At 38.1% G+C, this 12,717-nt stretch overlaps 1 protein-coding gene across 1 annotated transcript in view; it reads right to left on the reverse strand.

Moving 5' to 3' along the window:
• Window positions 1–4,225: 4,225 nt before the first annotated feature.
• The window catches only part of LOC110330758 (transmembrane protease serine 11F), an 81,557-nt gene continuing 73,065 nt past the window's right edge, over window positions 4,226–12,717 (reverse strand). Inside the window, exons 9-11 of the mRNA XM_021211056.1 lie at window positions 12,373–12,632; window positions 10,642–10,784; window positions 4,226–7,172 (exon numbers count right to left, since the gene is read on the reverse strand). Of these exons, the coding sequence (XP_021066715.1) occupies window positions 7,014–7,172; window positions 10,642–10,784; window positions 12,373–12,632 (562 nt within the window). The 3' untranslated portion in view covers window positions 4,226–7,013. The remainder of the gene's footprint in view (window positions 7,173–10,641; window positions 10,785–12,372; window positions 12,633–12,717) is intronic.

Consider the following 12,717-nt stretch of genomic DNA (forward strand, 5'->3'; position numbering starts at 1 on the left):
GGACCAGGCCCACACTTTTTGTGGGTTCTAGAATCTGTACACTGGTTCTCATGCACACATAGAAAGTACATGAGATAAATCTCTGACTTGAAACTGAATTATATTATTGGTGTGCCACCGACAACTTTTGTAGGTGTTCAAAATTATTTAAATACAAATAAAACCACTTGTCATAATATTTACTATTTCCACAAACACAAATAATTTTACTTTGTTTATTCTGTTTTACTTTTTAAATAAACTAAACCTTAATTTGTGGCTGTAAGGTGATCATGTGGATAGAGCACTCATCTGAATAACTACAAAGAATAAATTTTGTTAGAAGTTTCCTGGTCTAGAAAATGACTCAAATTTAGTTGAATAATATCCATTTTTATAATAATATCCATTTTTTTACTGTTAAAAAAAGACAGAGCAATCCTTATCAGAAATTAGGAAAGACATTTGTAATTCCTTCATCCTGAATAACTTGTGGTCATTTACCTCATGTTATAGATGAAGAATTAATATTTGATGATGGAAAGTATGTCAAGATGCAGAGAAGATCAGACAAAGGGTAGGAAATAAAATGTTTACAATTTCCTTACTATGGATTTCTATATTTATATTAATACAAAACTACTCACTTCTCATATATTTACATAAATTGGGCTTGTATGGTTTTTTTGTTTTCTTATTTTTGAAAACCAAAACATTTGTCATTTTTTAACTGAGCAGCTTTTTGCATTGTTTTTAATTTCAAAAGTTATTGTTGAATAGACTACAATAGGTGGCTAATTAATAACATTCTTTGGAAAAGTAAAAAGGAGCTGCAGGAGGAATCTCCAGTGAGGGAGGATGGTAGGACCCAGGAGATGGAGAAGAGAAGGCAGTACAAAGATGTAGGAATAAAAATAAGGTTATTAAATTCTTTATTCATATTTTTGAGTTTCAGTCATGTTTATCAACTTCAGGATGGAGGCTAACGTATATGGTTTCTATTTAACTTGAATATTTCCTTTTGACTGAATCAACTTAGTGCATCATTTAGAATGAACCCAGTAAATATCTTTTAAACTCTTAGGTGGAGTTACCTTCCTCATTCCATTCCAGTCTCTGAACTTACCAGTGCTTCTTGGGCTCTCTGTCTTACTGCAAGATGTTCATTGTTATCTAAAATCTCATATTAAAGTTTTAAACTATATTAAATATACCTCTCATATTCAACATTAAATGTGATTCAGTCCAACATTAAAAATCTCAACTCTTAATTAAGTCATGAACATGACTTTCTGATAGACTTATTACTTTCACTCTGTCTTCTCACCAACAGAAATAGAGAAAAATTATTAGACAGCCAACTTAGCATAATTTCTAACTTCTATTTAGAAGCACAAATGTGAAACGAACCCTTTATAGGTGAAATAATACCGAACTTACTGATACATCGCCGCAGTGGGGAAGGCGAGCTTCTCCACCTCCACGTTGCTCTGTGTGAGATCCCTGTCAGTTCAGTAGCATCCTGAATATTCTTGCAGATGTGTGGGCTGGCTAAAGTTAAGAACTCTTAAAGATTTAAAAGAAACTTGTTTAACAAGTCAGGACCGGTAAATGTTAACCAAGAGTATGGTTTGAGGTACGGAAAAGAATCACTTGATAAAGTCTTTGTTACAGGAAATAAGTATTTCCTGGTTCAGGCTAGGTAAGCAACTCCCTTGACTGGTGGGGAAGCTTTCTGTTCGTCTTTCAAGAGACAGCCTTTCTCCATCTGAGTCAGTACACGTCTGGTCTCTGGCTCAGTCATTCATCTCTTCCCGAGGCACCTGAAACTAGGTTTTCAGGAAATATTTGATGCTCTTGACAAGATTTCCTTAGGGCATATGTGTTCATTATGTCTTGTCCAGAATTCTCATGTCTATCCTAAAGAGAGATAGCTTGAAGAAGGGAAAAACAAAAACAAAAAGGAAAAGGAAACCCCTGAGATTTAGTTTGAACAGACAGTCATTGGAGGGGTCTCACGAAGTGACCTTGATTCCTCAACCCCTCCACCTCACGTCTGGTAATTTTTAGCTATATCGCCTTCCACTTTCTTTGACACTGCTGGGTGTTCATCTCTCTGACGCCAGTCCTTCTCTTCCAGGGACTCTTCTTCCTATATGTGAAAAATTAGCTCTTCCTTTTCCCTTGCTCACAATTCACTCAAAGTCCACTCACTGTCAGGGTCATCTAACCAAAGCCTATGCACAAGACATCTAAGGGCTCTGAAAGCCTGCACTTCCCTCAGGACCCCTTTGCCCTTAGTATCCCCAGCTCCTACCTGCGCTGAACAATCTTCTCTTCCTCAGGTCAGGTGACCAGCTTTAGTTTGCATGTTTTCAGATTTCTAAGCTCCCTTCTGCTAATGAAGCTCAGGGGGTTCAAACTGTGATCCATTTCAATGGTGCTCACCTGGGGGCTGCATAACCATTGACCCCTTCTTTTCAGCAAATGGTATTCAACACTCCTATTTATTTTCCATTCCTTCTTCATTTTGAAAAATCAAACTTTGGTTGTTTGAGTAAGAGTGTCCTCTGCAGGCTCATATATTTGAATTCTTGATCCCCTAGTTGGTGGAATTATTTGTATAGGATTAGGAGATATGGCCCTTTGGAGGATGTGTATCATGTGGTATTGAGGTTTCAAAAACCCCATTCCAGTTCTCTCTCTCTCTCTCTCTCTCTCTCTCTCTCTCTCTCCATTCTTATCTTAATGTGTAAGCTCTGAAACAGTGCTCCAGCACCATGCCTGCCTGCCTGCTTTCATGCTTCCCACTGTAATGGTCATGGACTAACCCTTTGACACTAAACAAACCACCAATAAATTCTTTTATAAGTTTCCTTGGCCATTGTGTCTCTTTACAACAATAGAAGGATAACTAAGACACATATAAACACACCCACACACATGAACATACACACACACCACACATGTGTATGTGTAAATAGTATAGAGACACAATGTGGAACACTGTATGAATTTAGCTTATCTTACATTTGTTGTTGCAAGAAGAAACCGTGATTTAAAATGACTATTGAAGGCTACAATGTCCTCAGCTGTCACACTTGCATGACTCAGAATATACCAGTGGAGTTAAGACTGGGCTGGACTTTATTTCTCCACCAACCATGGCTCACTATAAACAGATACCCAGTCTTAATGTCACGGTATTCACCAAACAGCTCCACAAGATATGATCCTATCAATTTCAATCATTTGTTAAAAGTTTATCTTCATTTCCATGACTGCTTGAAGGATTGTGCATACCTCTTCTTGTTATCAAATAATTTATAAGAAGTTTATTTAGTTCAGTCCTACATAGAAGGGGGAACAAAATAATCAAGGGAAGTAGAGGGTGGGAGGGACTTGGGAGGAAGATGATGATGAGGAGGAGGAGGAGGAGGAAAAGGGGGGAAGAATCGGGTATTGGAGGAGATTGAGAAGATGTAGAAAAAGTCAGGAAATTGGACAGAGGTGTGTAACAATGGGGGATGGGGAGCTGAGGGGTAGCAATCTGAAAGTCCCAGATGCCAGGAAAGTGAGAGCCTCCCAGGACCCCATGGGGATGATATTAGCTGAAATATTCCACAAAGGGGAGAGAGAACCTGTCAAGACCATATCCAGAGGTTAGGCATGGCCCCCTGGTTGAAGGATGGGGCCATCCACCTTCATCCTTTAGACAGGATTGCTCCTGTCTAAAGGAAATACAGGGACAAAGAGTGGAGCAGAGACTGAAAGAAAGGCCATCCAGAGACTGCCCCACCTGGGAATCCATCCCACATGCAGACACCAAACCCAGACACTATCGCTGATGCCAAGAAGTGCTTGCTGACAGGAGCCTGGTATAGCTGTCTTCTGAGAGGCTCTGCTAGATCCTGACCAATACTGACATGTATGCTCACAGTCAAACATCGGACTGAGCATGGGGAGCCCAATGGAGGAGTTAGGGGAAGGACTGAAGGAGCCAATGGAGCCTTATCTGGCATCAGTGGGAGGAGTGGCCCTTGGTCCTATGAAGGCTTGATATAGAGGAACACTAGGGTTGTGATGTGGGTGTGGGTGGGCGGAGGAGGAGCAAACTCATTGAAGCAGGGTAAGGGAGGATGGGATGGGAGATTGCAGAGGCAAAATCAGGAAAGGGGGTAGCATTTGAAATGCAAATAAATAAAATATCCAATTAAAATAAAATAAAATAAATTTTTTGAAAGTTTATTTAGTTGAAAGGATAGATATATTATATTGCTCTTATTGTTGGTGAATTATGAAGAAGTCAGAGTCATGATTTATTGCTACCAAAAGTTTTGGCTTAGTCTTTCTCCACCAAAAAAAAAAAAAAAATTGCCTTTTAGTCAGAACGCAAAGTTTCAAGATTCTGTTTTGTAGGGATTATTACATTTTCTATACATCTAATCGATTTTTTTTCTATTCTTTTAAGCCTATATGGCTTTTGATTAAAAGAGAACTAAAATTACTATAGTGTCAATACAGAGGAGGCAAGACCATTTTCTTGTGTGTTGTTGACCATTTTTATGTTTGCCAAATGTACAAAGCAATAAAACCCCAACATTGTAAAGAGCAAAATGCATCAATCTTCATAATCTAAATGCATTTTCTGTATCATCTACATTAGTATCTATTAACAATAATGTACTCTGCATTTTTTGAGATCTTTAAGTGTTCTCCAACTTTTCAACTTTATTATTTACAAGAATCCCTCACAGTAATGCCATGAGGTATACTATACAGCTTAGTAACCCATACGTCAGGTGGAAAACATGGAGTACAAGAGTACTTGACTTTTATGACATTCAATCAATAAGTCAAATACCAAACATGAAAACATACAAACACTGTTATAAAAAATACACTTTTTCTTTTAGAATTCATATGACTTTTTATATTTATTTCTCTTATTCATGTTAAATCGTCATCTAATTCAATCTAAGCATGGAAAGTTTTAAATCAGTATACAGAGTTTCACAAATACTTAAAAAAGTTATCACAGTTTGATGAAATATAAATAAAATTACACACAAGCATGTATCCATTGTTAGAGACTTACAAAGGAAAGAATAAGGGTCTTTTTTGGTAGAGAGATTTGCTTTCCCATATCTACCAAAAGTAGGAGTTTATTTAAATTAAAAGAAAAATCCAGCATCAGCCATGCCCAGCTTTAAGTTTTTAAATGACCAGACATGACCTCTGTGTGCTTGTAGCTCATTGAGATGCAAGTTAGCGCACCTCAGAGACTTTGAAAAGGTTATATTAATCTCGGTTACAAATGTTACATATAAAACCAATTACATGTAAACTCAAAACAAAACAAAACTTTTAGCCATTCAATGATGGCTATGCCACAGTTTTTGTCTACTAAGTCAAAGTACCACATGCAAACCTCACAGCTGAGGGCAGGAGGTGAATACTGACACTTGGCTACAGTTTAGTTCCAAACATGGGGGCTATCATCCTGTAGACACAGGTCACCTACAGTAGACACAGATCAAAATTAAATCCAGGAAACATAAAAGTGATTTTGAAAAGCTGATACTCTATCTGCTTTTCAACAATGTAATTTAAGGTACTTTGAAATTATTTGCCTCTTTGGAAAAAGTAGGGCATTTAAAAATACAATGTGCCTTTTAAAGTCCAAGGAACATTAATATTGATAGTAGCTTATTCATCCTAGGAACTTACTATGTGCAGATGCTGTTGCAAATACTTTACATGTATTAATACATGTAACCCTCAAAAAAAAATAACAACCCACAATGAGGTAGTATTTTAATTCACACCATCCAGATGAAAGAGCTAACTAACAGAGAGATATTGGGTCATTTGCATAAAAGCATATACTTTGCATATGGCAGTGACAAAATACATGAGCCACTGGCCTTGCTCAGACAATATGGGCTTACATAACACTATGCCCACCACCAGGATTTGAACTATAGTTAAGCCCTTTTGCTGGGACACTCACTATTACTTAGTACTTAGTATATAGTAAGCACTGTACTAAGTATTTTCCATAAGGCACTTCCCACCTGAAATTTTGATAGACATATAACTTGGCAATGAGCTGGTAACTTATGAAAGCACCAGCTACCATTTGCTTATGTCTATATTTCTAAATAAATATTTGGATAACATGTTCCATCAAAAGTTTAGAGTGCCATGATACTATTTTTCAAATAATCCTGCTTTCATCAACTTCATTTAATTCTTCCTATAGTAGTGGAAAAATACGTGTAATAATTTTATTTTTCTCTTTGCTGGGCTAAATATGATTGATATGTGGATGGCAAGATACTGCTAAGGAGTAAGCCAGAAATGCTTTATAACAACGCAATATGCTTCTGAAAGCTACTGCTTGAGGACATTATATAGTGTAATGGCAAGTACATATGCATTTAAATAATGACAGTTCCTGTGGTTGATAATAAAGCTCTGCTTGGTCAGTTGCAAACCCAGGTAAGAGTTCAAGTTTTACTGCAGGTTACACACTCCTTCATTGTGGCAGATGAATGTCCAGTCATGAGTTCTAAAATGCTTGTGTCTTGAATCCTTAAGGAAGATGCTAGCTGACGTTTGTAAGGTGAGTCCTGGAGCTCTACGTATTATATGAGGTAAGATCATGGCGGCTTGGCAGCTCGTTATATCCTGAGGGAAGCTATTTGTGTTTGTCACATTAAGGAGTCACCTTTATGAGTGAGGTACTGGTGCTGCCTGTCATTTGCTAAGTTTTCTTCCTTCTTGGTAAAAGTTTATGCACAAAAAGTCACCTCATGATATTGAATTGGTCTCCATCTGAAGAGTCCTTCACATCTGGCAGAAGCACTCATTTACCCTCAATGACTCTAAGTAGTAATGCACATAATGTACAATCTGCAGGCATCCTGCTCCATGGGCTGTGGCTGTAACTCACAACTCTCTAAGTGATACTGTACAATCTGCAGGTATCCTGCTCCATGGGCTATGGCCATCACTTGCAACAGTATACGTTAGAGGCCAGTCTTGGAGGCTATCCAGTCTCGATACTTAGTCACTCTTGTGTAGACTCCAGGCTTATTTGGAAGAGCACAAGATTGTCCCCAACTTACTATGCCTACAATGTACCAGATGTCCCGATTGTCATAAACCAAAGGTCCACCAGAATCACCCTGGAATAGAAAAAACTCCAATCAATATCATAATAATCATCTCTTTCCCACAGACCTTGTCCTCCAAAAGAAGGAAAAACAGAAACACAAAAAAAGAAATTATTGTTAAATGGACAGTCTGTTAATAGACTGTACAGCTTTCTATTGAGTTGAACCTCAAAGTACATTTTCTTTTTCAGTAGAAAGACCAATCATCATTCATATGGAATGATTATATTATTTCTGGCTTATCATCCTATTTTATTTGTTTGGTTAGACATTTTCTATATATATTTTATGATTTGTGGACAGTTTTTACACATACAATGTTATGTATGAGACTATCATGTATCATAGTAAAGAGAAAACTTCAAAGATTGCTTCTGAAGACAGCTGGTCTGACTACACTCCATTGCCCATACTCGTCTACTTCTAATTTATATGTTCTTACTGAATTACAAATGTTCCTTTAGGGCTAGCGTGATGGCTCAGCGGGTAAGAGCACTGGCTGCTCATCCGAAGGACTTCAGTTCAAATTCCATCAATCTGTTCAGCTACAGTGTACTCATATACATAAAATAAATATATTCATCTTTTAAAAAAATAAATGATCCTTTATCTCTTTCATATAAAGAGGGAGATGCCCAAGTTTTAGGCCCAGTTCTGTCAATCATGGGCAAGGTTTGGTAAAATATTTTAACTTTTTTTCTTACATTTACTCATGTTGCAAAATGATATGTGAGAGAGAGGGGTGAAAGGAGACAAGGGAGAGGGAGACACGGGAGAGGGAAACCGAGAGGGAAAGGGAGAGAGAGAGACAAGGGAGAGGGAGACAGAGAGAGAGAGAGAGAGAGGAGAGAGAGATAGAGAGAGAGAGAGAGAGAGAGAGAGAGAGAGAGAGAGAGAGAGAGAGAGAGATATGCAGGTGCCTGTAGAGTTCAGAAGACAGTGGGTTCCCTGGAGCTGAAGTTAAGTGGGCAGCCTAAGATGGGTGCTGGAATCTAAACTCAGTTCTTCTAGAAGAGCCTAGGAACTTTTAATCACTAAACCCTATTTCTAGCCTCTCCCATAAGCTCTTACCAACTATGGATTTAGTTCTGATTACATGCCCAACACATTCTGACAGTTATTGAGGGTATAATGATGATCCAAAAATGAAAGCCTCATTATGCTAACAGAGTTTGAAGTATAGATTAAATAGGCTAATATTTAAGTAAGCCCCCCAAAGAGACAAACAATAACTATGGTATCTGGCAGAGAAACATGCAATATGAATATTTGATTGTTCAGGGTGGATTTTTTTTCCTATCCATCTCTGGGAAATATAATTATGTCGCTATGAGAAAGTAGAGATGTTGATTGTGTGTCAGAAAGAAGTAGCATAAGGCACCTTGGACAGAGGGAACATTTTTGCAAATGCTTTGAGGTATGGAGGAATCTATCCTATGCAAGGATGAAAAAGATGGTATTGGAGGAGTAAGGAAAATAACAGGGGGAGGTCAGTGACATGGGTGGTGGCTGGCAAATAGGGCCAGGAGTTACTATGAAACACTATGCACCTTGTTTAGAAAGCTTGGTTTTGTATTTTTTAAGAACAAAAGGTGGTAACTGAAATATTTCAATGATGAATTTAACAAACTAGAACAGCATCGTATAAATATTGCTGAATCTACCTGACAAATGCACTAAAGGAGTACTAAAGTGAAAACGAGGTGGCTATTGAGGAGTGGAGAGAGAAAGAGAAAGTGGGGGTGCAATGGAGAAAATAGAGAAGTTGTCACAAAGGTAAAAATAAATAAATCCATCAGGTTCAATTAGCAACTTGCCATGGGGTATACAGAGAAAAATGGGGTGGCAGTAATTCAGAATCAGGAGAAGACCGTGCCTCAAGAAAAGGAGAAATAAGCATTGTTAAATGCTGTTTCTAAGCTTTTTTTTTTTTTTAAGAACTGTGTCAAAAATGACTGTTAGAATATAGCATTGATGTCACTCGTGAGTCAATAGGAAGAACTGTTTGGAGAAAATAACAGAGAAGACCCAATACTGCTTGTCGAAAGCCCTAGGAGAACATGAGGAGTAGAGACAACAGACATAGATGTTCTTTCTAAATATCACATAAAGCCACAAAGCAGGGTTCTAGCTAGCAGCAACTGGGTGAAAATATTTTCCCCCAAGACATCTAACAACAACACTAAAACAGAACCAGTTGTAAGGTAAATGTTAACTATAAGTAAGAAACGCAGAGCTAGGATGAACCTCCTTCTAAAGGTCAGTGAAAAGAGGAACTTGAGTGGAGAAGGTGGGGTGACTCATAGAGAATAGGTGATTTACAGAGGCTTTCCTTGAACCAGAGTGACTTGGAATTACAGGTCAATCAATGGGAAATAACTGAGTGAAATAACTGAGTGAAATAACTGAGTGAAATAACTGAGTGAAATAACCTGGGACTCAGAAAGTCAAATGCCACATGCCTTGTCTTATTTGTGGATTTTAGCTATGAATCTTTAGATCTGAGGATATAACCTGGAGTGACCACAGAAGTCAGGAAAATACAAAAGGAACATGGAGGGTAGGGGATCTAGCTCTGAAGAATCTGTTATGAAGGAGGAAATGTGGAAATGAGGAGGGATACCTAATTGTAGGGTGGGAAAGAATAATACAGAGGGAGAGACAGGAGGGAGGGATAAATAACTTTGATGATGTTTGAAAGGTCACAGGAAATATATTATTTTATAATATATTATTTTATAAGCTCTCTTAAACACCACACATGCATATATGCATGCACACACACATGCACGCACATGCATGTACATGCATTCAAAACTCACCACACCACACACACATACACACACACACACACACACACACACACACACACATGCACATATACTGGACTTCACTACAAAGGGTGAAAATGTTCCCTCATGCATCATACACCAACAAAACTCTCAATGCCTAGCAAGAAATCTGCCTTCTAGTTCTGGGGAAAGAGGCTCCAAGAAAATGGAATCATTCAGAGGAGCAGTTCTTCCAGAAAGAATGAAGTCAGGCATGGTTGTGCACTCTTATAGCCCCAGCACTTGGGTGGTGTAGAAAAGAAGATCAAGAGTTCAAGGTTATCCTCAGCTACATAGCAAGTTAGAGACTGACCTGGACTACTACTCTAAGAGACACTGTCTCAACCTCCCACTCCCTTCCACAAAGGGAAAAAAAAAAAAGAAGAAGAAGGAAAAAGTAATGAAGTATAAAGTAACTGTGTGGACCAAAAGAGTGAACCTTTGACTTTCATTTTCTAGTATGGAAAATGGGGAAATGATAGTGTTGCACATATCTACTGCATTGAATGAAATGCTACACACTAACGATGCTTTACTTTGTGTTAATGCACACTGACCACTCAATACAATTGCCCCATGAGCACATGCCAAGCTCAGAATTATCTAATGGAAACTTCCTCTAGAAGGTTTGATTTTGACTTCCAACTTACCTTACATGCATCTATTTTTCCTTCCATGAATCCAGCGCACAGCATCCCTGGAGTTATCAGGCCATCGTATACATCCTTTCTGTTGCACACATCAGAGCCTATGGTTTCCACCCTGGCCTGCCGGAGTTTATTTTGTGTAGGTCCTATTATATACACATGGATTATAATTGTAATTTATTATTGCATAATATATACACATGAAACTACATAAAGATATTATCTGTATACGAAACTTTTCACAGGAACACATTCCGCGGTTTTCATTGGATGCTCAGAAAGACCAACCATACTAGTATAATCCAAGCTGTGAATAAATACAACTGTTTTTTCCAGATAATATAAAGCAGAAAGCAGGACACAACACAGAGAAGTATTCTCCCTGCTGTCATTTGTACTGCATCATTTAAAGAGTTTCGTAACATGGAAAGTCAAATGGATGAACGATTTGTATCAGCCATCTGATGGCAGAACAGAGATGGGGATTGGGAGTGGAAGGTCCTGGATGGTTGAGTACAGACAGGAAACAGTTTAGGGTTTGGGTCAAGCTATGGTGGAATAAACATGAGTGAGTAGTGTAAATGAAAATTATAAAGAAACATCCTTCCAGTCCTGAGTTTATGTATATGATATGTGAGAAAATTTCACAAATCAGAATTGTACTTGCAAAGTTAGGCTACATGTTTCAGCATGTGGCATACATTCTGTTTCCTTTAGTGGACTGTTTCCAGGGGTCTGGGAATCCAGACAGGACTGTTCTCTGTGTAGCCCTAGCTATTTTGAAACTTGATCTATAGACCAGGCTGCGTCAAGCTCAGAAATCTGTCTGCTGCTACCTCCCAAATGCTGAGATTAAAGGTCCACACCCCATGCCTTTAGTAGATTCTTCATTGAACACTAAATGTATTAGCTTTATGTTAACTATCCAATTAATCTCTGTTTGTAGTAGATTAGTACTTATAATTCTTAAGTTTTTATTTTCAATTCATATAGTTCTTAGACTTGATACATTTAGATATTTCTAGAGAGAAGATAGAGGGAAAATAAAGAAAAGACATCATCAAGAGTGGTATTTAAAGTATAAGGTGACTAAAAGTATTTACTTCAAGGAAGTATAGAGTTTGTTTTTATCTAGTTCTTTATTATATTCTCTAACTTATTCTCTTCTTTTCTTCTTTCCTAGTCTCTATTTTTTCTCGCCATTGTTTCAATTGTGAACTCTAAGACAAGGCTTTCTATCTTATACTTCTCAAGCAACAGCTCCCAATTCCACCAAGGGCTATACCCCTAAGAACTTTGCCATCATCATCATCATTGCCACCACCACCACCACCACCACCATCATCATCATCATCATCATCATCATCATCATCATCATCATCATCATCTGTGTGTGCCTGTGGGTATGTGTATAGCTTATGTGTGTGTGCACATATGGATATGGGTACAAGTGCATGTTTATGGTACATGCATGTGGAGAATAGGAGTTGATGGTCAATGTTTTCCTCAATAACTCTCATCTAATTTTGAGATGGTATTTGAGTTTTAGGGTATCTTGCTGAACATGGACTTCATCTAGTACAGTTATGAACCATTATACTAGGCTTTCACATGGTAGCTTGGACCCATTACTCATATCTTTTTGTTTAATACTTTGCAAACTGAGCCCCAGGCCCTGCACCATTACTTTTATGAAATAGTTTTGTATTTTGAAAACATGGTGAAACTACTTACCATCATCTACAATGGACCCAAATCCTGTGACAAAAACACTTGTTTTCGGTGGCAATTTCATAGTTGAATCTGGGAGGCAGACTCTCTGAACCACATTTGAAAACTCAACGCGGGTGGTTAGTTGAGCTAGAGCAATGTCGTTTTCATTGGTATCTCTGTGGTACTCTTCATGGATGATAATCTTCCCAACACTTCGTTTGACTAAAGGTGGTGTTATAGTTGTACCAAAGGTGGCAATCCATTTAGTTGGGTCTCGGTTTCTGCAGAAAATTTAAGGATAAGATTTGTGATGGTTCACATTACCTTCTAAAGAAGGAGGAAGGAGGAGGAGGAGGAGGAGGAGGA

Source organism: Mus pahari, chromosome 13 (genome assembly GCF_900095145.1).
Source record: "Mus pahari chromosome 13, PAHARI_EIJ_v1.1, whole genome shotgun sequence".
NCBI classification, from domain to species: Eukaryota; Metazoa; Chordata; class Mammalia; order Rodentia; family Muridae; genus Mus; species Mus pahari.